The 26969-nt window shown below is 45.7% G+C and overlaps 3 protein-coding genes across 3 annotated transcripts in view; 2 read left to right on the forward strand and 1 right to left on the reverse strand.

Annotated features, from left to right (window-relative positions):
• The window catches only part of LOC110324086 (serine protease inhibitor A3A-like), an 8238-nt gene extending 6098 nt beyond the window's left edge, over positions 1 to 2140 (forward strand). Inside the window, 1 exon segment of the mRNA XM_021201434.1 lies at positions 1807 to 2140. Coding sequence (XP_021057093.1) covers positions 1807 to 2140 — 334 coding nt within the window.
• Positions 2141 to 3784: 1644 nt separating this feature from the next.
• Positions 3785 to 14301, forward strand: LOC110325001 (serine protease inhibitor A3B-like). The gene is made up of 5 exons (XM_021202781.2): positions 3785 to 3834; positions 5457 to 6110; positions 7821 to 8094; positions 9008 to 9158; positions 13465 to 14301. The coding sequence occupies exons 2-5, from the start codon at positions 5474 to 5476 to the stop codon at positions 13663 to 13665; spliced, it is 1263 nt and encodes a 420-aa protein (XP_021058440.1). The 5' UTR covers positions 3785 to 3834; positions 5457 to 5473; the 3' UTR covers positions 13666 to 14301.
• A 7251-nt stretch (positions 14302 to 21552) lies between these two features.
• LOC110325003 (serine protease inhibitor A3C) lies at positions 21553 to 26555 on the reverse strand. The gene is made up of 4 exons (XM_021202783.1): positions 25916 to 26555; positions 23855 to 24128; positions 22795 to 22945; positions 21553 to 21738 (listed from the first exon to the last, which is right to left on the reverse strand). The coding sequence occupies exons 1-4, from the start codon at positions 26550 to 26552 to the stop codon at positions 21553 to 21555; spliced, it is 1248 nt and encodes a 415-aa protein (XP_021058442.1). The 5' UTR covers positions 26553 to 26555.
• Between the last annotated feature and the right edge of the window lie 414 nt (positions 26556 to 26969).

The following is a 26969-nucleotide window of genomic DNA, read 5'->3' on the forward strand; positions in this document are numbered from 1 at the left end:
AGAAGAAGAAGAAGAAGAAGAAGAAGAAGAAGAAGAAGAAGAAGAAGAAGAAGAAGAAGAAGAAGAAGAAGAAGAAGAAGAAGAAGAAGAAGAAGAAAACAAGGAGTCAGTGGTGGTAGTCAGATGACCAAAAGGTGGAATTGTGTGTGTGTGTGTGTGTGTGTGTGTGTGTGTGTGTGTGTGTGTGTGTGTGTGTTTGCAGGGCAAAGAACAATGGAACCATTTCTGAGAATCTGACATGAGGTCCATTTAGGAAAAGGGCAGAGCTGACACTAGATGGTAAAGAGCATGGCCATGTGCGAACCTCTAATGTCTCAGAGCTACAGGGAACTTTGCAGGGGTCAACCACTGCTCCTGTCTTAGGAATGCAACATGTGTGGCTACAATGCAGAGAACTTGGCAGAGCAGGGGTCATGGGGATCATCATTGAGAGAAGTTTCAGGGAACATCAGGAGAAATCTGGACGGAGCAGAAGGTGATACAGCTCAAGGGCTGAGCCAGGTTAGAGCCTAGATAGAGGAGGAGAGAAGGCCAAGGTGCATCTGGGTCAGGTGCTGTGTGACCGAGGAGAATCCTGTGAGCCAGGAAACACAGCCAGAGGCTTGCAGGTAGAGGGAAAGCTGTCCATCCAGGTGGAGCCACACCTGACCCTCAAGGCTCCTGAGAAGATGGAGTGAAGGTGGACCTGTGCTCAGCAGAGAATCACACACACAGGATTATCTTCTCACTGTGCACTGAGATACAGGGTCATGGATCTCTAGCATGAGATCCTCAAAGTTAGGAGCATGAATGATCTATGACATCTCAACTGCTAGATGTCAATCATGGGACATAAGCAATGCATGAGGCAGAAGAGTACCTCCTTGTGCACTAACCTTGTCCCTGGGAAAGCTTGACCAACACAACACAGCATTCCAGAAGCAACCAGGGAAACAACCAGGGAGACAGCAAGAGCAGAAGGGAGGTAGCTCCACGTGAGCTGAGAGTTCAAGGGAAAGAGCAACTGAGCTGTGCGAATGGACACAGAACCCTGGCTCTCAGGAGCTGAGAGCAAGAGCCAAGGTCCTGAGGCAGAATAAATTTGGTAAGTTAGAGCAATGGGAATGAAGAAACAGATGGTTCCAGAAGGTTGAAAATAAGCAGATCATGCAACACAGAGCATAGGATTCTGCCTGCACATGACAGGGCCATGAGATATCTCAGTGAGAGTGGAGGAGTCACATGGATCTTTCCAAAGGAGTGTAAGGGCTCAGTGAGAGGACCCAAAGACAACAAGTTCAGGTTTTAATAAAACAAATCCCATGCCCTGATCCAGACTTGTTTGGAATGATTCAGAAAGAAGGCTAAAGACTCCACCTCAGCCCATGGAGGGGTTGTGTCCTATATCAAAGCTCAAAGAAGAGGAAGCACATGTTATGCCCAGTTCATGGGAACCCCAGGTGACCACCAGAAATTGTGATTCTGATGTAATAAACAAAGAGTTTTTATTATACAAGTCTGGGGTTATGATCACAGTCCTTCCTGCTGCACAGATTAGGAAAGTGACACTTGAGTCTAGGATTTTGAGTGATATATATATATATCTCAACTGGGGCTCTCTTGCCCTGGCGTTACATGATTGGCTAGAGGAAAGGGAGTGCTGTCCTTCAAACCTGACCTTTGTCCAGACAGAGAGGTTGAATCATGCAGCTGGAGAAGGACCTTTTTGTCCTGGGAAGAAGGAACTCATTCCATTCTCAGAGGCCAGTGTGTTTTTACAAAGAGGACATAGCTGCCTGGGAACCCTTGATTGTCTCTTTCCCATAGGTCAAGAGTGGGCTTTATCACTTCAAGGATACGAACTCCCGCCTCCTTCAAAGGCAAGAGCCGCTGCACAGGGCAAGTGCTATTTGTAGAATCATCACAAAATGGGAGTGCAAGGTGTGGCACTGGATTCAGAGGCCAGGTTGGGCTTCCCTTTGTCTGGCATCCTAAAGGTCAGAGGCATCTTCATGCTGCGGTTTGGGAAAAGGGAGTCCTGGCCATTCTGGCTCAGCACAGGGACAAGAAAGTGCGGGATTTGATGTGCAGTGATGGGGACAGGTTCCCTGTGTCTCTTCCCCAGAAGCTGCAGCTTCTGATCAGCTTCGGAGATTGTTAGGATTTTGCCAGGTAAATCTGGTAAATCTGGCATTGGGCACAGTGGATGGGACCAAACAATGGAGGCCAAAGAAAGCCTGAACATGGGCTCTCAGACCACGTGCTGGCTGGCACCTTGGCATAATTTGTCAAGATCAGTGAGAATCTGATAATCAAATATGGCACTTCCTGCCTGTGGAGACCGTCAATCTGATAATGTGGCTGAGACATATCGCAGTCCAAAAGAAGGTGGCGAGTGTTAATGGCACTTCTAGTTCTGAGGTGGGAAAGAGACTTAAGGAGACAAGGAAGTGGAGTGGCAGAATACAGTGTGGAATGGGGAGAGCCCAGGACTGAGCCAGTGAGAGAGACAGAGCAAGCAGAAGAAAGACAGTCCCTGCCTGAAGTAACAGATTTTGTGGGGATGTTAGGGTGCCTCCTGGGAAATTGAAATGTGTCACTCAAAATGTTTTTCTGGAACACAGAGACACACCATTAGACATTGTTTACCCAGCCCAAACTTTTCTTGTTAGGACCAGCACTTCCATTTCAGGGACAGCAGCTTTGGAACTAACATCTGTCTACTGAGTGTCTCATCCCACTGTTCACACAAAACCCACAACTCTCATCCTAAAGGGAATAAGATCCTTCATTCTGGAGCCATTTTTGGTGACAATGATCAGAGAACACATACTTCCATTACCCAAATTCTATGTTCCAATGTGGAAGCAGCTTCACAAAACTTTATTATAACTTTACAAAAGAGAGAACGTCACAAATCAAGGCAAATTTAAAGGGCATGGGTGGATACCTGAGAGAGGCAGCTGCATCCATACAGGGGAAGCCTCTCTCTAGGCTCAAGATGACATCATCCACCATGCTTAGTTCTTGGGTTGCAGCTGTCTGTCTGCTAGTAGGTTCAATTGTCACAGGCATCAGTAATACACATAGAGGCAATACATGTGTGTCTGTAGAGACAGAGCTTAGCGCCTCCTAATAAGGTGATTGGCCTCTGTATGAACCTCCAAGGCTCTACTGAATTGGAATTCTCATCAGCGAGTCAGTCTCTGCAGACACTGACTCCTTTTAGAGTTCCTGCATTTCCTGACTTAGGCAGCTTCCCTTCAGAAATCTGTGGAGAGCAGATCTCTACTTAGAATGTACCCATTCCTTCCAGAAAGAATGGTAATACAGATGCAGACAAAGACCTGTTAACATTGAGACGTGGGATTATTAATCTCTGGTGTCCCATAAAGAAGCCAAGGAGCACGGACATAGAGTTGTATTCTTTCTGAAGTGTCTTGGGAAGCGCAGAGCAAAGATCAGATGCAGCTCCTCCTTGTGTTAACTGTGTCAGGGCTGCTGCCCTGGTTTTTTTTTTGCCTTGACTGTTCACCTGGTCTATACTGACCTTTGAACTATTAAAGAAATAGAAGCCACAATGAGGACATCCAATGTTGTGTAGTGGTTTTGCCACCAGGAGCCGGTTCTGCAAGATAGAGTCAGTAAGTCCTTGTCACCGTAAATCACCCTATCTGTCCACTCCCAATCTGAGCACAGAACACAGATGGACAGGCCAGCATTTCCTAAGAGGAAGGAGGAGTCCCTAGAAATAAATGGGCAGCAGTGTGTGTGAGTTAAAACCATTCCAGGAAGACAGAAAACTGGCACATCAGGATTCACCTAACATACTGGCAGCTGGCTTTGATTCTGCAGGTAAGGTCCATGTAACCTTCTCTCTGTTGGGAAAGGAAAGAGCCATCCCAGGACTGTGTAGTACTGGCTGTGACCTAGAGTCTTGGGTTGGGGGCAGTAAGAACTTGTTCTTAGGTCACCCAGTATGAATAAGTGATATTTCTGCAGTGCATAATACTCTCTTGTCTTGTCTGGGTCTTCATGGCTCTGGAAGTGGCAGGTGCCATAGACTATGCTCCTGGAAACTGAATGGACTCCACACCTTTTGACCCTCCACAGAGGGAAAGTTTGGAGACATAGCCTAGCCCAGGTGATAATATAGGATCCAGGACGGGACAGGACTGAGACAGAATCCCTGTGGGGAAGGTAGCATCACTGTCATGCTCGCATCAGACAGCAGATGCCTCTGGGGTCAGGGACCAGAATTCCATGGTAATTCCCTGGCTAAGAAGAAGGGCTTCATTCTCCCCTAGAAAGAAATGAAGGCAACAGCTCAGCCACTGAGCCAGGGATTCTTTTAAACAAATAGACTAGATTGTTTTCTATTGAAATCATTTTGAAATAAAATATTGATGAAAGTTTTCCCAAAAATAAATGGTTGTAGAGGATCAAGGTTGCTGAAGCCCCTGTCTCCTCTACTTACATGTCACTGCCCTGGGGACATGAGGCAAAGCTCTAACTCCTCCCTCTCCTGCTCTCCATTCTCCTACACTTTTCCAGTCTCTTCTCCCCTATATCTTCCCCTTGGCTTCCTCATCCTATTCTTTCTTCTCCCTCCTATAGCCCTGCTCCCTCTTCCTTGCACTCTGCGTCCATTACTGCAGGGGAGTATGAACAAGTTGCCCCTCTGGACATTCTCCACCTCCATTCTCATAGTGTGTTGAGCCAGACACGTTTGATAACTCAACAGTCTGCCCTGAGGGGTCTGGATGTTTGCTTGACACCACACAGCCACCCTGACAGATGAGCTGAAGTCTGGTACAGGTATCAGATGCACCAACAATATTCATTATTGGACCTGTCAGAAGGCCTTCCAAGCCTGAGGCCATGCGGTACCATTGCAGGGTTGAAAGGATATCTCCCTATTGGTCCTTCTAATAGCTGTTCTCAGGGGAGATAGGGCTTTGGCACTGAGACAGATGTCTGCAGTGTTTTCTGCACAATTAATCTCCCTGCTCCCAGAAACATGCACTATATTCAGTGCTACAAAATACATACAGCTTTCCTTTATTCAGTCTGGACAAGAGCTTGTTGATAGGATATTGCATACATGCAAAAGAATAGGGTTCTCTGCCTTCTAATGTGCATTATACCAACCTAGAAAGGGAGATGAGATTATACATGGTCTGTGTTCAGCTCCAAGTTTTTCTCTTCCTTTATCTGTGATGGTGGAATGACCTTTACCTTTCTGGATACTGGTACTCTTAAACAGAAAAATTGGGTTCTATGACAGCACTTTCTCCATGGTAGTAGGGAGCTCATGATGGAGTACTTCCATCTGAGAGGTCAGAGCAACTCCAGTGGGCAGTCACAGAGACAGGAAGGGCAGCAGAGCAGGTCCCATTGCCCACCATGTGGGATATCTAGGAGATGCTCGGAGCACCAGTTTGTCCTCCCAGACCCAAAGGATGTTTTCTTTTCAGCCTAAAGAACAGAGAAGATGGCCTTCATTGCAACTCTAGGGCTCTTGATGGCTGGGGTTTGCCCTGCTGTCATCTGCTGCTCAGATGGCACACCAGGAAGGCACAATGCGTTCCAGAAAGGCCAAGGCACTCGAAAACAACAGGACAGTTTAACATTGGCCTCCATCAACACTGACTTTGTCTTCAGCCTCTACAAGAAGCTGGCTTTGAAGAATCCAGATAAAAATATTGTCTTCTCTCCAGTTGACATTGCAAGGGCTCTGTCCTCCTTGTCTCTGGGAGCAAAGGGCAAGACCCTGGAAGAGATTCTAGAAGGTCTTAAGTTCAATCTGACAGAGACCCCTGAGGCAGACATCCACCAGGGCTTTGGGCACCTCCTACAGAGGCTCAGCCAGCCAGGAGACCAGGTACAGATCAGGACAGGCAGTGCCCTGTTTGTTGAAAAGCACCTGCAGATCCTGACAGAGTTCAAGGAGAAGGCAAGAGCTCTGTACCACACTGAGGTCTTCACAGCCAACTTCCAGCAGCCTCGTGAAGCTAAGAAGCTCATCAATAGCTACGTGAGCAATCAGACCCAGGGGATGATCAAGGGAATGGTTTCAGACCTGGATGGGAATACGTCTATGGTGATAGTGAATAATCTGATTTTTAAAGGTGAGAGTGGTTTGTGAAGAGAGGGAGAGGATGCTGACTGGGAACCTGTGTCCTTACACTGACCAGTGGAAAGGAGGGGCTCAGGATCTTGGTGTCATGTGTGTATCTGTTTATTACACAACGCCCTTACTTCTACTCTGAGAATTTTAAGATATTGATGTAATTCCTGGGACATGTCCAACAGAAACACTGAGCCATCTCTCTAGGAAGGCTGATCGGTGCTGTGACTTGAACTTAATGACTAGCAGAATGTCATGTCTTCCACTGCCAGCCCTATTAAATAGGCTTAATCCATGTCTACTCCCTACACAAATACCATCCCTCAGTCTGACTGGAGCAGCCATTTCTAATATGCTCCTATATGAGATATTCCTCCTTCTGGGTGGCCTCGGTCTCCAGTAGGGTCCTGTTGAACTGGAACCCAAAGGAGCCTAGTTACATTAATCTTAAGCAGAAAGTATCATAGCCTAAAATGAGTGAAGAGTCAGCCTTGAGGGAGGTTCCTACATAGGACTTCTTCCCTGAGCCTGTTGTGAAATGAACTGATTTTGGCCATGGAGAAGCAGGGACTGGGGAAAATTCATGAGAAAGTGGGAATGTCCCTTAGGCAGTGCTGTGCATTAATATCTGGCTGCTTCTTGGAATTTTACTTTTATAGAATTGATATATGAAAGAGCAGAATTCCCAAAACACATTCCTAGGGCAGGAAATCTGCTGGGACTTGGGTCCTTGATAGTTGGAGACTCAACTAGAGACATTACAGATAAAGGTAGTTGGGGGAAAATCCAGGGATCCCACACCCACCACTCCCTGCCTGATAGGGACTTGATAGCAAGGTGACAGCCCAGAAACTATTGCCTGACAGAAGTCATGATGTAACTAGACACTGGTTAGATTTGGTGCTAATTAAAATTAGTCTATGATACAGAGGTTGAAGGCTTGGGCTATAGGCAGAATATCATGTTGTCAATAGACAATAGACAGAAATATAGGACAGGAGGTCAGAGGACAGAAGTCAAGAGGACAGGAAGGCCCCAGAGCTGCTGTTGGCAGGGGATGGTGGAAGCAGAGTGACAGCATGAAGGGTTAGACTGTAGGACGTGGCTCTCTGAACTCACCCCAGATCAAACTCAAGTGCTTCTTGGTGTGAGGTGGGATGTATGTCTACGCTGCAAGATTACAAGAGCAAAAACATTGGTTTATTACCAATTCCCTGCGTGTATGCTGGTTGTGGGAATAAAAACTAGAAATGTGGAATAACCTTGAGCTGATATCTAAGATTGTCAGGGTGGCCATTTCCCATGTGTGTGATGAGGACTAATTATCTATGTCTTAGCCACACTCTATGGGATTATGAACTGATTATGATGGAAGAACTCAGTCTCTGCTGTTCTATTTTGCCTAAAACCTGTCTCACGAGTCATTGCCTTCTAGAGATGGGTCCCCTGAGGAAGAGAGGACCCCCAACTCTCCAGTCACACCACCTTCACTCTAGTCTCTCTCGAATTTTAGCTTACTTTTTAAACCAAATATGGAACCTCATTGGTACAATTTTGTCCGTCTATGAGGATTTTTGCAGTTTAGCATATGCCACTCTGAGGGACACTGTGAGTGACTGACAATAGATGGATTTCAGAGGCTAAACATACATAGGGAGGAAGTATCCTGTTTCTGTTGCTGTGACAATCTGATTATTTGCCTCATCTTTAGTGAAATGGAAGGTGCCCTTTAATCCTGATGACACATTCATGGGAAAATTCATAGTGGACCGGAGGAGGCGTGTGAAAGTGCCGATGATGAAAGCTAAGAACCTGAGGACATCCTACTTCCGGGATGAGGAGCTGAAATGCACTGTGGTGGAGCTGAACTACAAGGGCAATGGCAAGGCCATGTTCATCCTCCCTGATCAGGGCAGGATGCAGCAGGTGGAAGCCAGCTTACAACCAGAGATCCTGAGGAAATGGAAGAAATCTCTGAGACCTAGGTGCATATCCACAGGACCCAGAAATGGGTCCCTGTACTGCAGTTGTCCTGATGGCCAGTGTCCCTGTGCCTCAGTTTCTCACTTATGTCCAGTGTAACGGTTAAAGTGTTAGCAGTTTTGCTGAATTACTTTCCTCTGTCCCAGTTGTTTGAGGCCTGATTTGAGGGGTTAGTGTTTTTGACAAGATACGATCTGCTCAACTTAGGAATGAGGTTTCTGTGTCTCTAACAGGCTGCAAATGAGAGGGAGTCTTGAATGTATCTTTGGGAGGCAGAGGAATTTATGATTGACAGGAGATGAGAGTCCAGAATCAGTTGTGTCCTGTGTAGTCATTGCATCCCCCCTTTATCAGTCATTCATTCACCATCCATGCAATTGTGACTTGAAGACCTACTCTGTGCCATGCTCTGACTTAGACTCTGAGAGAGTATCAGAGAAGAATAAGCAAAAATGTTCATCAATGCGGGCTATCTTGTAGTTGAGGAAGAGACAGTAGGGGGTGAAAATGGAAATGGTCATTACTTAATAAGTTAAAGGTACATTCGAATGCAGTGGTGAGATTGAGAAGGACAAGCAAGGGTAAGGAATGCAGGAGTCTGGTGCAGTGTCCAGTGTGAACACAAGGGTCACTAGGTGATGAGTGAGGGCAGGCATGACAGAGAAGGGCTGCACTATGTGGACCTAACAGGAAAGCATGCTTAGTCAAGGTACAGTTAGCCCCAAGTCAGTTTGCCTGTCCACTGTAAACACTCTCAGGCATAGATTAATTATTAATTCATAAGTAAGAGTAACATCACGTGGTCTAGGCATGGGTGGAAAGAAGGCTCCCCTCCAGAGAGAGGACTGTTATAGAATGCTGCTCCTCAGAGATAAGTTGTGTCCTCTGGCTCTTCAACTTCTCTTTTATTCTCAGGATGATAGATGAGCTCCACTTACCCAAGTTCTCCTTATTCCAACACTACAACCTAGAAGACATCCTTCCAGAGCTCGGTATCAGGGAACTCTTCTCCACACAGGCTGACCTGTCTGGGATCACTGGAGTGAAGAACATAACAGTCTCTCAGGTAAGACAAGGAACATGGCTCATTCACTTTGGATCCTGAATGTAGACAGTGAAGGCCATGTGGACATGTGGGGATGTTCAATGTGTTGGAAAACCTGCATGCCTGAGATCCCCTATGCCTGGGAGAGAGAAATCAAAGCCCAGCGAGCCTTCTCAGAGTGTGCAGCCAGTTGCTCCTTTAGCCTCTGGACTTGAACTCATCACAAAGTCAATGATGGGGAAAGCACCTGTGCTTGGTTTTAAACCACACGGGTCCCAACCTATGCTGTATTGCAGGGTTTCCTACAGTCCACTGCAGAACTCCCCACAATTCACTGTAGGTTGTCAGCTTCTTCAGTGCAGGTCTCGGCCATCACTACTTGATCCGCACATATAATAGTAGCAGTAAAGGTAGTAACAAGGGATCAGTGGCAGTTCTGATGAAAAATCTGAGAATAGGAGAGAAGATGCCCTAGACCCTCATCTTACATTCTTTTGTGCACAGCCGGTTGGTGCCTAGTGTTCTCTCCAGTGTCCACTCAGAGTCCTGGGCTGAGATCTGTGCAACCAGAGTGTGGTAGTCTGGAAATGGGAAGCCACGCCTGTGCAATCCTGGTATATTTGTCACAAGGAGGTTGGAGCAAGAGAGATGCTGAAACTTGTAGAAATTCTTTACTCCCAACCTAGGTTTCTACCTCACCTTTGCTATTTAATTCCTGGATGAAAAATATATACAAACTTTATACTTACAATAAGCCTAAGCAGCACAATAGCTGTGGCCTGGCCTCTACATTTTTTAGAATCTACTTTCCTATAGATACCCAAAGTTATTACTTACTATGCTGAATCTGGGTTCTCTAATCTCCAATTGGCCAGCCAACACTGCATTGGGGAGTTTAGCAGTTGACCATCCTGCATCCACTTGTCCTTTTTCAAGAGCATTCTCTCTACCAATAAAATCAGGGCGTTTCTTGCCCAATGGCTAACATCCCTCAATTGAAGCAACTCCACATAGGAACATTGATGCTCATCACCTTCCTGGAATCAGACTAGGGCTATTGTCAGGAACAGTCATGTCTCGTAGTGAAAAGATATTTTAATAATGAAGCAACATCTAATGCCATATTCTGTGGATCTCTAATGTTTTGCAGACCATCTATCAATATATAACATAACCGAAATTTAAACACTGATTTTGAGTTTTTTATTATTTAAGTAACCTTGAAAACATTTTATTACATTAAGCTAAATTAGAACCTAATATGACCATGATTTTAACTATCCGACTCTTTACCATCATTACTTGATTATTTTAAACAGTTTGTAATAGCACCTATTTTAAGGACTAGGATTAATCCTTGGAGTTTAAAATGAGTTGCATAGGCACAGTGCCTAAGAGTAACAAAATTAATTTTAAATACTGTATCAATAAACAAAGAGTTATATAAATGAAAAGATTAAACTTCTCCCAATATACAAATTCTGTACCAATGTAAGAATATATAACTTCAATTCTGCACCAAAATATAAAGATTTCTGCCAATGTAAGATTTTTGGCTATAAAATGCTTTGTTTAAGAGTAATTTAATAACCAATCCATATTTGTCTAATTTTTTATAGTATTACATTATCTCCCATTTTTCAAGAAAATAAGAAAAGAGGAAAAGAAAGAATTTCCTGAGTCTAAGCTCTCTATTTGGTATCCTCCCTGATTAAATTAGAATTATTTGTAAATTATTGCTAAAAAATGACAACATATCTATACTTCATGCAATAACCAATCCACACACCCGAACTGAAGGGATCGGGAAGACATTCTTTCTTATTTCTGCTTTCTGCTGAGTTGTGGGAAAAATTCCTAACCCAAAAGGAAACTGAAAAATGGTTAAGTCAAAATAAAGCTTCCTGTAATTCTTTGTTTTCCAGTCTGTATGTGTTGAGAAAGTTCATAGCTTACGTGAACTCCTGACTGAAACCGTCTGAAAGGCTGGATGACCTGAGGTCATCAGGGACGAGCAGCCCTTTCTGAAGCTGTTCTCAAAGCCAGTCTCTGGAAACAGCATCAGTTGAGGCAGGTCAGGCAGGGAGCAGGAACAGCAGGTCACTTCAGCATCCCTGAGGGTGAATCTTGTCAGCCCGCGATCTCATTTTGTAATATATGAACCGTACAACCTATATTTATTACTAGAAGGACATTTCTATGGAATGTACAAGATGCACAGATCAGTTAAGGATGAAATTTTGCTCCTTGTTTGAGCAGGTGGAAGACAACTGTCCCTTTATGAGTTAGTTTAATTAATAACCAAGTCATAATAAATCTTCATTCATGCATATGCTGCTCCCATGTAGAGAGATTAACAATTCATGTCACTTGTTTGGTCTTCTTGATTTTTTGCTTCCTGTCTGAAGCCAAGTTATTCAGAGACACTTCCTCTGTCAAATCTTATCCTTATATTTTTCTTTTTCTTTTCATTTCCTATTAACACAAATACAGAGCCTCTCTGCTTGGTCCAGCAACACAAAGTCATCAAAAGTATAGATTGACTCAATTTAGCTCCTCTTTATTTAGACCTGCTCTACTTGACCTTTCGCAGAAGATTTGTAATACCATTATTACTACCGAACTTATCGCAACCTTCACTTTGATAATTAAAACAATTTAAAACTATTATTATTAATTACTATTATTATTACTTACTAAGATAGGGTTTCTTTCTATCTGTGTCCATCCTTTGTCTCCTAAACATTGGGATCAAAGGCCTGGATTCATTCACCCATTTCAATTAATTTCTCCCTTTTTTCCTTAAAACATGTAAGTCAATGTTTTATCTCTCCCTTCTTTGAGAATTACTATCTCTGTGGATAAATATACTTATATTACTCTTTCTTTATAGAAATTGAATTAATATACTTTCCATTATTTTACTTCAGTTACATTTCCTTCTACTTGCTATTTTCAGGCCCACATATATGTCATGCTAGGCTAAGCAGTCCCAGTGTTCCCGTGGAGCCCACTTTCTAAGAACCCAGAAGCTTCTGATAGCATTGACATCTTACATTTCCATCCATTCTCTATACACTTTCTTCTTCTTCTTTTCTGTTTTTGGTTTTGTTTTTGATTGTAGGAGGTGTGTAGCCTTGTCTCTGGCCTCTGATCACCTGCTTCAGTGCCAAGCGAGTGCTCCTAGCATCTCAGAGGCACTTTAGAAGCACTGGAGAGGACCTCAGGCTGGAGTCTGAGCCTGTGCCCAGCACACTGTCTGGGTCTGCCGAGTGGCACAGCTGTGCCCAGGCTTATGCCATGAATCGCAGAACTGTGTGCACCAGTTTAGCACACATATTGTCCTAGTCCCAAACCTGTGCTGCTTGGGAGAGAAACCACTTGACTTTGCTATGAAACCAATCCCCTCTGCCTCCTAATCGAAAAGGGACAGCATGTGTTTTCCATTGGAGAATCACAAATTAATTTTTAAGTGAGTTTTTGCCAGATGGTGAGGTGCCAATATGTTGTAGAAATTATTGAATCATGACCAGAGGTTCCACCCAGCCTCAGCTATATAGGTTCCTAAGTGAAAGTCATACACAACCTTAATATTTACATAAGCCTTAAACAAGACAAAGCTGGGCAGAGGTCAAGCCTCAATGCTATTAGAACCTATTTTCCTATTGATATGCCGAGTTATTACTTACTACGTTGCCATCTGGGTTGCTCTTAACTCCAGTTGACAGCCCTCAGTGCCACATTCTCTTGATTCTGAACCCATGCTGGCTTCTCCTTCCTCCTCCCGCACATTCTTCTTCCATGTGGTTCTTCTTGAACCTAAATCCAAGAGCCTAAACCCCATTTATGTCTCTTCTCCTCTGCTATTGACTGTTGGCATCTTTACCTATCANANATAACTTGAGGACAGGTTCAATTAGTCTACTTGTAGACTCTCTCTTCTCTGCAATGACCTGGTCCTGGGGGCCCACACTTTGCATTATAATAGATAGCAAAAGACCAAACCTCAGCAGAAACCTGCACTGTCTGCCAGCACACTGGCTGTTCCTGTGGGCCTGTTGGGAGGCCGCCTGTGGGGAAAGGCATGACTTTGCCTACCCTTGTCCTCCTGTTGTAGTGATCTGAGGGCAGCCCAGATTGCGACACTGAGCAGACTGAGGACATGTTTCATCTCACACTCTGAGCAGAGACTTGGAAACACCAGGGTTAGAGGTCATGGAAGGACAGAGAAATTGACCAGCAGATCAGCCCAGCACTCAGTGCTTGCTCCAGGCTTCTCTCCTGACCTCTCTGGTCTTCAGTGAGTGATGTGTTTCTCTCCCCACAGATAGTCCACACTGCTATCCTGAATATGACTGAGCCAGGCACAGAAGCAGATGCCGACACGATGTTCAAATACGACTTCCTGTCTGCAAAAATTAAACCTACGATTGTTAGTTTTGAGGGGAAATTCCTGTACATTCTTATAGTACCAAGTTCCGAGTTTATCGTTTTTATGGGCAAGGTTATCAACCCTTTAGAAAACTAGAACTTCCCAAGTGGTGGGGTTTTTTTCCAAGTTAACAGATTGAGTCTCTATGAGCTTTTTGGCTTCCATTCTCTGATAGACAGAGGCTTGCTTGTATTTAAACAGTGACCTTGACTAAATTTACTAGCCACACATCACATGAGCCTGTGGATGTTCTAAGTCAGGCTCCCAGTCCTCTTGGCAACATGAGCTCATCTTCCTGAGCCTTAACTCTGCCTTTCTTCTGCTCTCTTGTTTAGTCCCCTTTACCTCTACCAAAAGCCTGGGCCCAGCAAGTTGGCCTGATCCTCAGATACGCTCTGATCATGTCTGCTTTCCACTTCTGCAGCCTTGGCAGAACTATGCAAGCTTACAGGCCAACCCATATGGACAACAGGACAAGGACATTCTGCCCTGTCTATTTGTAGCATCTGAAACACTTGGTGCCCAGTTTCTGCCTCACCCTTTCCCTACTATAGTCTGTACCACCCACTGACCCTTGCAGGGTCTCCTGACTCTGTCCACACAGTTGGAGTCCTCCCTCCAACAGCTGCCTGGGGCCTGTTGCTCACACCAGCTCCTCTCCTCCTGACACTCCTACTCAGAGCAGAGAAGTAGGCTTTCTCTCAGTGTCCAGCTGACCAACCTCACAGGACAGCTGGACACCCCCACCTTCATCACCCAAAATGAAAGGGAGGAGCAAGCGATCAATAAACGTATACCTGCACAGAAGTGTCGAGGCAGTGTTCCCTCAGCTCCCTTTATGGATGAGGAAACTGATGAACACAGAAGCTTCATCTTTTCCCCATGACACACAACAGGCCTCTATGGTTTCCAAGCTCCCTGGTGTCACAGGGACAACCTTCACGAAGCAGGGTATCTGATCCTGGGGCATCACAGTGTGGTTGGCAGGTAGAGGATAAAACAAGACTCTGGGTGCTTCACCGAGAGCTCCCAAAGGGACCTGGGAACAGCAGGGGAGTTATGTGCTGAGGCCAGAGGAGGAGGAAGAGGAAGAGATGGTCTGAAGACCAAGGAGAAAATTGTGTGCATGACCAAGAACAATGCAGCCATTTCTACAAATCTGAAATGATGTTGCTTTAGCAAAAGAGCATCATAAACACTAGATGGCAAAGAGCTTGGCCCAGGAAGATCCCTCAAACGCTCAGATCTACAGGGAGCTCTGCAGGGGTCAAGGGTCATTCGCTGCTCCTGTCTTGGATGTGTAGCCATGAGTGGCTACAGTGCAGAGAAATGGGAAGGGCCAGGGTGGTGGGGATTGTCCTTGAGGGCAGCTTCTGCAAACGTCAGGGATATTTGGAGAGAAGAGGGTGTGATTCAGCTCAGGGGCTCAGCCAGGTTAGTAACTAGATAGAGGAGGAGAGGAGGCCAAGATGCATCTGGGTCAGGTGTTGGGGGTCCATGGAGAATCCTGTGAGCCTGGGAACACAGCCAGAGGTCTGCAGACAGAGGGAAAGCTGTCCATCGAGGTTGAGACACTCCTGAGCCTCAAGGCTCCTGAGAACACACAGTGGCAGGTGGACCTGTGGTCAGCAGAGAATTACACACACAGGATTTCCTTCCCCAGTGGTCACTGAGATCCCACACATAGGACCATGGGGTGAGATAAGAAGGGACTGTCTACTGATAGCAGCCAAGTTTCCCCAAAATGACAGTGTGCCTAACTGTCAGTCAAGGCCCTAAGCTGGACATCACAAGCAGTCCATGAGTAGTGACATGACACAACTGTATCCCTCCATCCGTTCTGACTTTCTGCTCAGCAGTCTAAGGAGCCTGGCTTTGAATATGCCTCATCTGCCCATGGGCTGGATCTGAAACTTTTGGCCAAGTTCTGAGTCCACGTCTTACTGGAGTCTAGAACCAGATATCAGAGTTCATTTCTCCTCATTCCCGGGGAAGTAGGATTCACAGTCCCTTTGCAATTACATATAGTCTAGGTGATGAGCCCTCTAAAGGGAGAGGCCCAGTGTACAATCAATGGGAAGTAGCTATGGAATGGGGTAATGTGTGCTTCTCAAAAACACCGTGTGCCTTGTCCTTCCATTCTTGATTCTGTCAGAAGGCTCACCAGGTTTAAAATGACAACTGATTATCTTGTGATTCTGAGCAAAGTACACAGCAGAGGTACATTCCATGTGGCCACACCCACACATCAATAGTCAGAGGATCTCTACCATGGAGCACATCAGGAGCGAGAGGACTAGCAGTGACTGGGATGATGAGACCCATCGAACCACTGGCACCTTTTCCACCCTCATCACTCCTGGACATCTTCAGTCACACCAGAAAATGAATTCACAACTCAAGCATTTAAGAGCATTATCCCATCAGGTAATGTGTTGTTGGCGCAGCCTAGGAGGGCTAGAATTCCAAGCCTTCCTGTACAGCAGTAGGAATGGAGAATGGTGCAGCATCTTTGGAGAGGTTGATGCAGCAATCACACTGTAGGCAGGTACTCAGAGGAACAGGAAGCAAGGACATGGCAGGCACTGCAGCCAAAGTACACCATGCTTCTTCATAGTCAGCAAAGGGCTTGTGACTCAAGTATCCCCCAAAAGATGCATGAAAGAGCAGAGCTTGCTCAGACCACACAATATTACATTAGTCAAATGAGAGAGGTGCGATTTCCTGCTGCCCTGTGTGTGAGCCTGCCTATATGCTCAAAGAAAAAGAAGGCCGATTTATTAGGGCCTGTATCATGTGACCTATATACATGCAATATCCAAAACAACAGAATTCATGTACATAAAGAGTGTTCTAATGGTTGTAAGGAGTTATAGGGAGGGGAGGGTGGAGTCATTCATCAACAGGTATGGAATCTGTTCAGAAATGACACTGGAAAATCATGTCGTAGGTGGATAGGTAAGGTGACAACACAAGGCCCAGGCAGGAATGAAATGTGAGACTTGAAGGGAGGTTCTCTGAGCTTTAAGGATGTGAAAGGGCTGGGCAGCAGAGGAAAGTCCCAGCTGCTGGGGAACTTTTGTGAAGGATGGAGCAGGGAACATCAGGCTCCACTCAAAGCCTTGGCAGTGGGGAGCCGAGCTCCTCTCTGTCACCCCCAGGCCTGCTGAGGAGGACCTGGCCAGCTGCGGTCCCTCCTTGCCACTTCCCTGACTTTGTCCTTTCATGGTGAGGAGAAATAGAAGCACATTTTAGTATCCTTTGGAACATTCCACCTTGTGGGGCCAAGGAGGAAATTGTAAGAAGAGGGTTGTGCACACATACGCATTCACAAACACATAGGCACACATTAAACACCTGCTCAAAAATGACTCATTGATAGGGCATTTTCTGATTGTGTGAGGCTCTGAGTTCAAATTCCAGTACTCCCTCCAAAAGGAAAACTGTGGAAGGATCTCTGCATTGGGAGAAGTCCAGCCTGATCATCATGAAACTGTCCACCACAGCTCACCTCCTACATACACACACACACTCACACACACACACACACACACAGAGAGAGAGAGAGAGAGAGAGAGAGAGAGAGAGAGAGAGAGAGAGANAGAGAGAGAGAGAGAGAGAGAGAGAGAGAGAGAGAGAGAGAGAGAGAAGGGATAAAGGGGGCCTTCTTCTCCTCCCCTCTCTCCTTACTTCTTACCATGTCCTGAAAAATATATTCTGACTCCAAACTACTCATGCTTCCAAGCTGCACACCAGACAGTGGGAGGTGTGGAGAGTGATGCAGGCTCACCCTGTCCCGTGACCTCCAGCATGTGCCCACATCCTCTGAGGCTTCTCCCCCTTCCTTCCTCTATACTTCTCAGCAGAGAGGATCTTCCTCAGGGCAGCCTGTTGGAGCTCCTCATCCTGCATATCTCTGCTCTCTTCTCTCAGTAGACTTGCATTTGCCTATCCATCAAAAAGTGCTGATCATCCCTTTGTCATTTCCAATACTAGAAGAGATGTAGGGCACCTGCCAGGAAAGATGCTGCCAGGAAGACGCAGGCTGCCATGTGTCCTGCCATGGCTGCTGACCATCCACTTAAGGAGGGGCTCAGTGGGGGGAATGGAGCAGCTTTTCGCTGGACTTCACTGCACAAGGCAGGTTTCGCTCAAAGGTTCTGAGAGTTTGGAGCCTTGAAGAATGCATTGTCTACAACCAGAACCCTTCCCAACTTAAGTAGGAGAACATAAGCCCTTGACAGACCACTAGACTTGAGATGGTCTATCACCAGCATGGCTTATACAGTAGCTACCACACCATCACAATCTCCATGCTTCTGTCCTACCTCTCAGCCTGAAGACCTAAAGCCAGTAGTTATAGCACTCAGCCTATCCTATCCTCTGCATCTATAGCAGATTCCAATGTAGACTGGCAATGAATGAATGAATGAATGAATGAATGAATGCAGGGATAGATGAATGAATGCAGGCATCCATGTATGAGGAACATATGAATGTTAGTATAATGACAATGTAGCCTCAGTCCTATCAACAAGTAAGAACATGCACTGAGGCAGATGGCCATGCCCAGAGGGAAACAGACAGGTCTTCTTAATGAAGGAGGTTCTGATGACAAGAGGCTGCCTGCCAAGCTCAGCTTCTGGCTGACCTTCTCTGGGGTCCTCCTACATAGATATGAACTAGACTCCAGAAAGTTCCAGACTGCCAAAGGTCACATGGAACAATGGCATCAGGAAATAGTTTGGCATGGCAAGTTTTGGCAATAAGTAACTCCAACACAGAAGAAACTCTACTGCAGGGGAATTAGTTTATGATAGTGGGAAATGGAAATAGGACAGAGCATGGATCCCTAGAATGAAATCCTCAAAGTTGGGTACATAAACAAGTTGGAACATCTGTCAGGAGGTATAATAGGCCAAGATAATAACTAGCAGGTGAGCTTCCTGAGATGGTCTGCTTTGAATTAATTCAAGAGAGATTTGTTTTTATATGCAAAGCCTAAGATAATTCATTTTAGGAAAGATTCCTGTTATTAATAACCTTTTCCTGTTATTATTAAACATATAACAATCACTAAGTTTTAGCCCATCCCTTTTGAGCAGATTTATGCAGATCTATGAAGATGTACTGCCTTGTAGTGATGCTATATAGACAAATAGATGACTTCCTAAGTCTTAATGATGCTCCTACAAGAATTCCTAAAATTATATCAGTGATTAAGCTCTTTTTTAGTGGGACTGCTATTAGATCCCTTTCTGATAGTCAAAACTGCAATGAGAACTCTGTCAGTCTCCCATGTGTCACCAGTTAATTGCTCTTAGATAGTAGCTAGACTTTCTCCTACTCAAAACACATTCCAAGAGGTTGTAAAACAATTAACCAAAGGTCATAAAAAGGGAACTAATGATTTATCATAGGTTCCAGGACAGAAGATAAAATATTAACTGGGTTTATCTATTCAAAACTTCACAACAACTTAGTAATAGTGTTTTAATGAACCTGTGGATCTGAGACAGGTGATGGGTGTTTAGCCAGATAATTACTCCTAATCGATATGCATGTAAACATTCCGTGTTCTAAACTTCTCTTCGAATTTATGATTTGACTTTTTGTGTGAACTTGTGATGAATTTTTTTTAAACAAGTGATCATGTATTCTGAAAGATGTATAAGTACTGAGGACAAAGAGATGAGAAAAGAGAGAAGATTTTGTTTTTCCATTTCCCTGCTTAGAGTAGAATTTTTTCCTTGCCCTGCTTAGGATCTTTCCACTTTCCCCCTTTCCTCAGATAGCTTTAATAGGAAATGTTTTACAACTTAGTAATAAATACTATACTTATTTTTCAAAGTATCCCTTTTTCTTTCTGAGGCTTCCAACAAGCAGGCTGAAAGTTAGAGCTGTGTAGTTCCTGCTGAGGTAGAACAAAAGCCACATTTGTTAATCCTCCACTATTAGGGTACCGGTGTTAATTGCCTAAGCCAGCAGATTTTTACCCTCAGAAAGAGCAAGAAAGATTTTAGGATTGCTTTAGACATTATCATCAGCGTTTCAGTACAGTTAGAGAGCTAGAATGACCAGAGACCCTCAGACTTTAAAGTCACACCAGAGTCCTACTCTGTGTCCCGCAACCCCGAGTCTCTTACCCTCCCAGGTCAGGGAGGCTGCTGGTACCTTCCCACTGTTTATTATAAAATTATTATAAAATGGATATTCAGGATGTAGATACCACTTAGCCATGCAGGAAGTTCCCAGGTAATCAACCTCAATGAATGGCAGTGTTTTCAGGCACGTATCTTACCCCACCAAGACTGTTACTTTGATTGAACATGGGGTTGCTCCCTGTTGAGGGTTCTTCACCAAGGCAACAAGTGATGGACAAGAGAGGAGAAACTCTCAATGCCCAGGGAGGGAGGAGAAGTAAACCCTGACATCTAGGTCCTAGACTGAAGAAGAGATGGACTCAGATTTGCCCACAAGTTCCAGAACCAGCTCACCAACAGGAGCAAATGCATTCAGCACCAGGGTCCTTAGATACACAGGCTGCATCCAGGAAGGATGGAGGGATATAAGATTGTCAGCACTCATAGAATGCATGTGGTGTCCCAGTCTCAGGGTGATGCCTAACAGACACATTGGGAAGAGAGAAAGAGAGTAAGAGGGAGAGAAAAGAGGAGAGAAGAGAGGAGAAGAGGAGAAGACAAAGAGAGAAGAGAGAGGAGAGAAGACAAAGAGAGGAGAGAGAGGGTAAAAGTGAGGGGCAAGAAGTAAGAAAGAGACAAGTAAGAGCAAGGAGGGGCCGAACAGCCCTTTTTATGGTCTTTACTGTTGCTAGGTAACTGGGGAGGAGTTTAGCCTGAAAGTCAGAAGCTTGGGCCATTGCCTATGTGACTTCTAGCCATGCTTCTCTTGTGAGGGCTGTGGGGGGGCAGTAACTTAGGCAGGAGCCAGAGTTTCAGGAGCATAAGGGACCGCCTACTGTGTCATGTAGGTGAATTATCACCCTTTTGGGGGTTTAGACCACACCTCAACTGGAGACCAGCCTGTCTGTGCATAGCCCAATTCCCCACAGTCATGGGAAATTGTCAAGTGTCTCAGTTTCCTTTTCCATTGAAGAGACTGTTAATAGCATGTAGGTCAGGGGCCTATCAGAGGAGTCACAGAGTGAGTGACAATATCTACTACTATGTTGTCACTAGAGGCACTCCCTTCCAACAGGAGCTGAGAGAATACTGCCTGGGCACTTTTTGTGTAGGTATATGTTTATTGATCCTTTGCTCCTGCCTTCTATTTTGGTTGGTGGTGTTCATCTTTTGTGTGAGGTTGGTCAGCTGGGAATTTAGAGAGAGGTTACTACTCTGCCCTGAGTAGGCGTGCCAGGGGAAGAGGAGCTGCTCTGACCCTCAGTCCCATGCAGCTGCAGGAATTTGGGCTACAACTCTGTGCCAGATGTTGGCAAGGTCAGGGGGCCCTGCAAGGGGCACTGAGTGGCAAAGCCTGCAGAAGGAAAGCATAACCTAAGAGCATGGCACCAGGTCTTCACAGATGCTGGAATGACATTCAGTGCAGCAGATTCCCCTCTCAGTCCTGGGCCTGATTCTCATGGGTTGGCCCAGATGCTAGCATGGTCCCATCAAGACTGTGCAAGCTGAAAGCAGATGTGCTCAGAGCCTGTATTGGAACTCTGTGTATTTGCTAATGCCTAGGTTTGGGATAAGGATACATAAAGAGGAGTCACCAGGGAAGAAGAATAAAGACAGACTCCAGGTTCAGAGACATGCACAGATGCTCCCAAGAAACCTGAGAACCTGACACTGACAGTCCAAAGGCAGGTGTGACCCATAGAGATCGTTGAAGTTACTATCTAAGCCATCTTTGCAACAGCTAATCAGAGCATGATTGCCAGGATGTATACAGAGATCCACATGCAGGCTCCGTCCCGGAGTCCTGGCCGGAATATTCAGAACTTGGAGAGCTTTAGGCTCACTTAGGGTTAGCGACTTTGGCTATAAAGAGGGTAGTCTGAACATCTGTGTGAGATATAACCATCAGGAATGGCCTGTTGAACCACAGAGTAGTTCTTCTACTACGAATGCGAAAATTGACCCCCGTGGCAGCAACTGCTTCTGTGCCTGTCTCAGCCACGTCCAGCATAGCCTTGTGCACCATCTGTGGGGAGAGAAACACATCACTCAATGGACACCAGGGAGGGTAGGGAGAGTGATCTGGAGCAAGCAGTGAGTGTTGGCCTCAGCTGCTGGTGTTTCATTGCTCCTTTCATGAGCTCTAATCATGGATTTCCCAAGTCTCTGCTCAGTGTGTGAGTTGACACATGCCCTGGGTCTGCTCAGTGTTTGAATCTGTGCTACCCTCAAACCCACTACAAACTGAAGAATGGAGATAGGCAATGGTCAGGGTTTCTCCACAGGCAGCTGCGTGATTCAGCATCCCTTCTGCTCCAGCCTCCTTGGGGTATACAACACCAATGTACAACCCATGGCTTCACATTCCCAGACTGCCATGTCCTGCTGGGACAGATCTGAGCCCAGGGCTCTGAGTGGGCACTGAAGGTAACATTGGTCACTGCCAGGCTGTGCACCTAGGAATGTAGTATGGGGGTCCAAGGCATCTTCTTTCCTATTCTTGGGGTTTTCATCAGAACTGCCATAGATTCCTTGTTATTACTTTTACTATTGATATTCTGTGTGCTATTTTTTAAACACTTTTTTTATTAGATATTTTCTTTATTTACACTTCAAATGTTAGCCCCTTTCCTAGTTTCCCCTCTGAAAATTTCCTACCCCCTATCCCCTACCCCCAGCCCCTGCTCCCCAACCCGCCCACTCCTGCTTCCTTTCCCAGGCATTTCCCTATACTGGGGCACAGAACATTCACAAGACCAAGGGCCTCTCCTCCCATGTGTGCTAGTCAAGAAATACTATCCCAGCGCTGCAGTAGAGAAGCTAAAGCTGGAAGTGACTTGGCCTGCAGTGTACTGTATGTTGCCCTGCAGTACAACACAGGTTGGTATCCATGGTTCTATGAAGCAACTCTAGGTCCTTCCCCACAATGGGCTCCTGGGTGAGCTTACGTACAGGGGTAGAGAATGGTCATTTGTTAAGGAACCTCAGAAATGTAGGAGTTCTCTCTCATGTACCACCCCCACATCCCACATGCCCCTCACCTCAGGACCCAAGGTGAAGCACCCTGTGCTTCTTGCCTTACCTGAGACACTACCAGGTCCTTGGCTTCTGTGATCCCAGACAGGTCAGCTTGTTTGGAGAAGATTGCCTTAATCCCCAGCTCTGGAAGGATGTTCTTCAGGCTGTAGTCAGTAGAGATGGAGAACTTGGGCAGGTATAGCTCACTTATTTTCCTGAGAATAAAAAACAGCAAGGTAAGAGTCCCTGGACTCTGTGACCCCCTCAATCGACCATGTCACTGGGGTTCCTGTCCAGAGAGCCCTCTCCCTAGAGAGAAGTCCTCTTCCCACCCATGCCTAGATGACTTGACTTTGTTCTTCCTAATGCATTAATTTTCCACCAGGGCCTGAGAGTGTTTAGAGTGGACAGGCAACCTGACTTGATCCTAGCTGTTCCTTGACCTTGAATGCTTTCCTCCTACATCCACAATGCAATTCTCCCCTGGCATGGCAACCCTAAAACATCTTCTAATGAGCCTTCTCTTTAAAATTGCACACTGCATCAGACTCCAACTTTCCTAATCTTTGGATACTCCCCCCTTCTTAACTTCACCCTTTCCCACATTTTTACCTACTAAACGATGGTTAATTTAACTTTCATTCCTACACTCTCTCTTCACCAATTACAAAAGGAGCCCAAAGAGTATGTTTGTGCTTCAGTCTCTGATATACTTTCAGAGCCTACATCATATGGCACATAGTAGGACTTCAAGTCTTATTCTATGTATGATGAATGATGAGTATTGAGGGATGAGATGGCAGAGCTGATTCTCAGAGCTCATCTGTCAATCACAATTCCCTCTGCCTTCCAACTCATTCTAGATTCCGTGTAACTTACAGTCTGTTAGAGGGAGGAAATCTCAGGTCCTTTTTCTAGCTGATCCCATCTTGTGAACACTGACAGCAACTCAGGCCCCAAAATACATAATAAGCAGAGGGAAATTAAATTCAAGTCCACCTGTCTCCTAGGAAGTGTCCACCACCTCACTGGGTACTAGTGTGACTCCAAAGTATAGGGACACCGGCCATAATGCAACAGCACGACAGGGATCCAGGTCAGTTCTGGATCCTGAGGACAGTCACCTGGGCCTCAGAGAGTTCTTCCACTTCCTCAGGGTCTCTGGTTGCAAGCTGGCTTCCACCTGCTGCATCCTGCCCTGGTCAGGGAGGATGAACAGGGCGCTGGCATTTCCTGTGTACTTCAGCTCCACCACAGTGCAGGACAGCTCCTCATCCCGGAAGTAGGGTGTGGTCAGAGCCTTAATTTTCATCATGGGTACCTTCACAGACCTCTTCACATCTAAGTAGAACTCTGACTCAAATGTGTCATGGGGATTAAAGGGCATCTTCCATTTGCCTAAAAATAAGGCAAATGATCATGTTGTAACTGCAGGACACTCTATCTCCTCTCGATTTTTGCTCAGCTTTTGAGTTGTCATAGCAATCCATGCATCTTCAGTCACTCAGATTGTCTGTAAATGTGACATATACTGAATTGGAGAAAGCATGGTACTTGATGAAGCTGATATCTATGAGGATTTTCTCCAGTCATGGTTTGGATAGAGGAACCTCAAAACCACAGCTTGGCTACTTGAGTTCCTGACAGTCAGGGGTCTGGGGTGGAGTGTGTAAGAGAGACAAGTGTAAAAGTGGTGAGACTGTAGTGTAGACAGGGAGAGTTGAGGGTCCCATCTTCCTCAGGGGAACCATGTCTAGAAGGCAATAGCTTGTGGGACAGGTTTTAGGGGAAACAGGAGAAAAAAGAATAAGATCTCCTACATCATGAGCAGTTCATAATCCATAGATTGTGAGCTAAGACTTGGGTAATGAGTCTTTATCACACACACGGGCTATGACAGGCTCCACAAATTACAGATAAGCAGCTCATGTTTATCCCAAATTTCTAGTTTATGCCTCTACTACCAACACACATGAGGGACCTGATAGTTAAATAAGCTCTTACTCTTAGAATCTCACAACCTAGACATACATCCCACCTCACACCATGCAGCACTTGAGCCTGTGCCCTGGAGAGAGTTGAGAGAGCCACGACCTGTAATCTAACCCTTCAGGCTGTCACTCTGCTTCCACCATACCCAGCCCACAGCAGCTCTGGTCTCATCGTGTCCTTCTGTCCTTCTGTCTTCTGTCCTTCTGATCTCTGACCTCCTGTCATATATTTCTTTCCAGTGTCAGCTTGATCTTCTGCCTATAGTCCCAGACCTGACTTATCTCTGACCTGGACTAACTTTAATCAGCTCCAAATCAACTTAAAGTCTGGATACATCATGACCTCTGTCAGGCACCAATCTCAGGGTTGTTACTTTGCTCCCTGTGTCTATGAGGCAGGATGTTATGGGTCTGGAATTCCCCCAGTACCGTTCATTACCTATAACATCTCCAGCTGAGTCTCTATCTATCTTGTGTCCAAGTCTCATCAGAATCTCTGGCTCAGGAATATGTCTTGGAAATTCTGACTTTTCATGATAAATGGCTATTTATTTTACAAAAGCAATATTATACAAAGCAGTCAGACACTAAACACAGCTTGGCTGACACTTCCTCATCTCTAATGGCTATTACTCAGCCCTTGCTTCTCCATGCCCAGGAAAAGTTCATTATAGAAAAGGCTCAGAGGAGAAGTACTGCACAGTAACCGCCCACAGGGTGTGGGATAGGCTACCTTCCCTGTTCCAATTACTGTCTCTAGGCTCTTTAAGATCAAGAAGTCCCCATCCCACCTGGACTCACCTAGGGACATAGGCTCTCCAGTAGATATGGACATCTGCTATAGGAACATATTAGAAATGCCTGCAGTAGGAATCCTGAGGGAACCTGTCTCTGCATGGAGTAGTCATGACTTCTGACCAGCAGGTAGGACAGGGCATGTGAGGTATGACATGCTGCTTGTAACTACGGTTAAGTCATAGTCAATTATCAGCCCTAGTAGACTGAGAACTCAGCATGTACCAGGAACACAACCATTGTCCAGAAAGCTCAGAAGAGGAGACTGGTGAGTGACAAGAAGTTAGGCACACATGTCTCCAAGACTTTGGGCACCTTCTTGACAATGATTAGCATAAAGGACACAAGTTACCCCACCAAGATCCTCTCCCTCCACTCCCAGGCAGTGACCACTCTCACCTTTAAAGTAGATGTAGTTCACCAGCACCATCAGTGTCCTCTCATTCAGGTCTGAGACCAGTTCCTTGATCATCCCCTGGGTCTGATTGCTCACATAGTCATTGATGAGCTTTTTGGCCTCATGAGACTGCTGGAAGTCAGCTGTGAAGGCCTCAGCCTGGTACAGAGCCCTTGCCTTCTCCTGGAACTCAGCCAGGATCTGCAGGTGCTTTTCAACAAACAGGGCACTGCCTGTGCTGATCTGTACCTGGTCCCCTGGCTGGCTGATCCTCTGTAGGAGATGTCCAAAGCCCTGGTGGATGTCTGCTTCAGAGGTCTCTGTAAGATTGAACTTGAGACCTTCTAGAATCTCTTCCAGGGTCTTGCCCTTTGCTCCCAGGGACACGAGGGCCAAGGCAGCTGAGATGCTAAGTGGGGAGAAGACAATATTTTCATGTAGATTCTTAAAAGCCAGTTTCTTGTAGAGGCTGAAGGCAAAGTCAGCATTGATTGAGGCCAATGTGAGACTGTCCAGTTGTGTCCCGTTTTCTTGGTCTTCATGGAATAGAGTGTCTCTTTCTAATGTGCCATCTGGGAAGCAGAGAACACCAAGGCAGATCCCAGCTATCATAAGCCCCAGAGCTGCAATGAAGGCCATCGTCTCTGTTCTCCAGGCTGGAAAGAAAACACGCTTTGAGTCTGGGAAGGCCATCTGGTGCTCTGACCATCTCCTAGTTTTCCCACCCTGGCTGGCATTGTGCTTTGTACTGCTGCCCTTCCTGCCTCTGTGACTGCCTACGGGAGATGTTCTGGCCTCTCAGATGGCAGTACTCCATCATGAGCTCCCTACTACCATGGAGGAAGTGCTGTTGCAGAAGCCAGTTTCATAGCAGAGAACCAAGATTCAGAGATTTGAAGGGACATGTTAGGGTCACCTCTCTGTGCAGCTTGGTGAGGGTCCAGGTTACATGACTGGTAAGTGGCTGGCTTATTGTGGGCATCAGGAGTTGTTTTAGAGAATGTCTAGTGGTCCATGTCCTCTATACATACCTGAAGTGGGGATCCACAGGTATCA

The sequence above is a fragment of the Mus pahari genome, chromosome 7, assembly GCF_900095145.1.
Source record: "Mus pahari chromosome 7, PAHARI_EIJ_v1.1, whole genome shotgun sequence".
NCBI classification, from domain to species: domain Eukaryota; kingdom Metazoa; phylum Chordata; class Mammalia; order Rodentia; family Muridae; genus Mus; species Mus pahari.

Excerpts from the sequence above, each read along its gene's own strand:
- LOC110325001 (XM_021202781.2), top strand. The coding sequence starts at position 5,474 with ATGGCCTTCATTGCAACTCTAGGGCTCTTGATGGCTGGGGTTTGCCCT. Across the intron at positions 6,111-7,820 it reads GAATAATCTGATTTTTAAAG|TGAAATGGAAGGTGCCCTTT; the intron begins GTGAGAGTGGTT and ends CCTCATCTTTAG. Across the intron at positions 8,095-9,007 it reads AAGAAATCTCTGAGACCTAG|GATGATAGATGAGCTCCACT; the intron begins GTGCATATCCAC and ends TTTTATTCTCAG.
- LOC110325003 (XM_021202783.1), bottom strand. The coding sequence starts at position 26,552 with ATGGCCTTCATTGCAGCTCTGGGGCTTATGATAGCTGGGATCTGCCTT. Across the intron at positions 22,946-23,854 it reads AAGAACTCTCTGAGGCCCAG|GAAAATAAGTGAGCTATACC; the intron begins GTGACTGTCCTC and ends TTTTATTCTCAG. Across the intron at positions 21,739-22,794 it reads AGGACCTGGTAGTGTCTCAG|ATGGTGCACAAGGCTATGCT; the intron begins GTAAGGCAAGAA and ends CTCTCCCCACAG.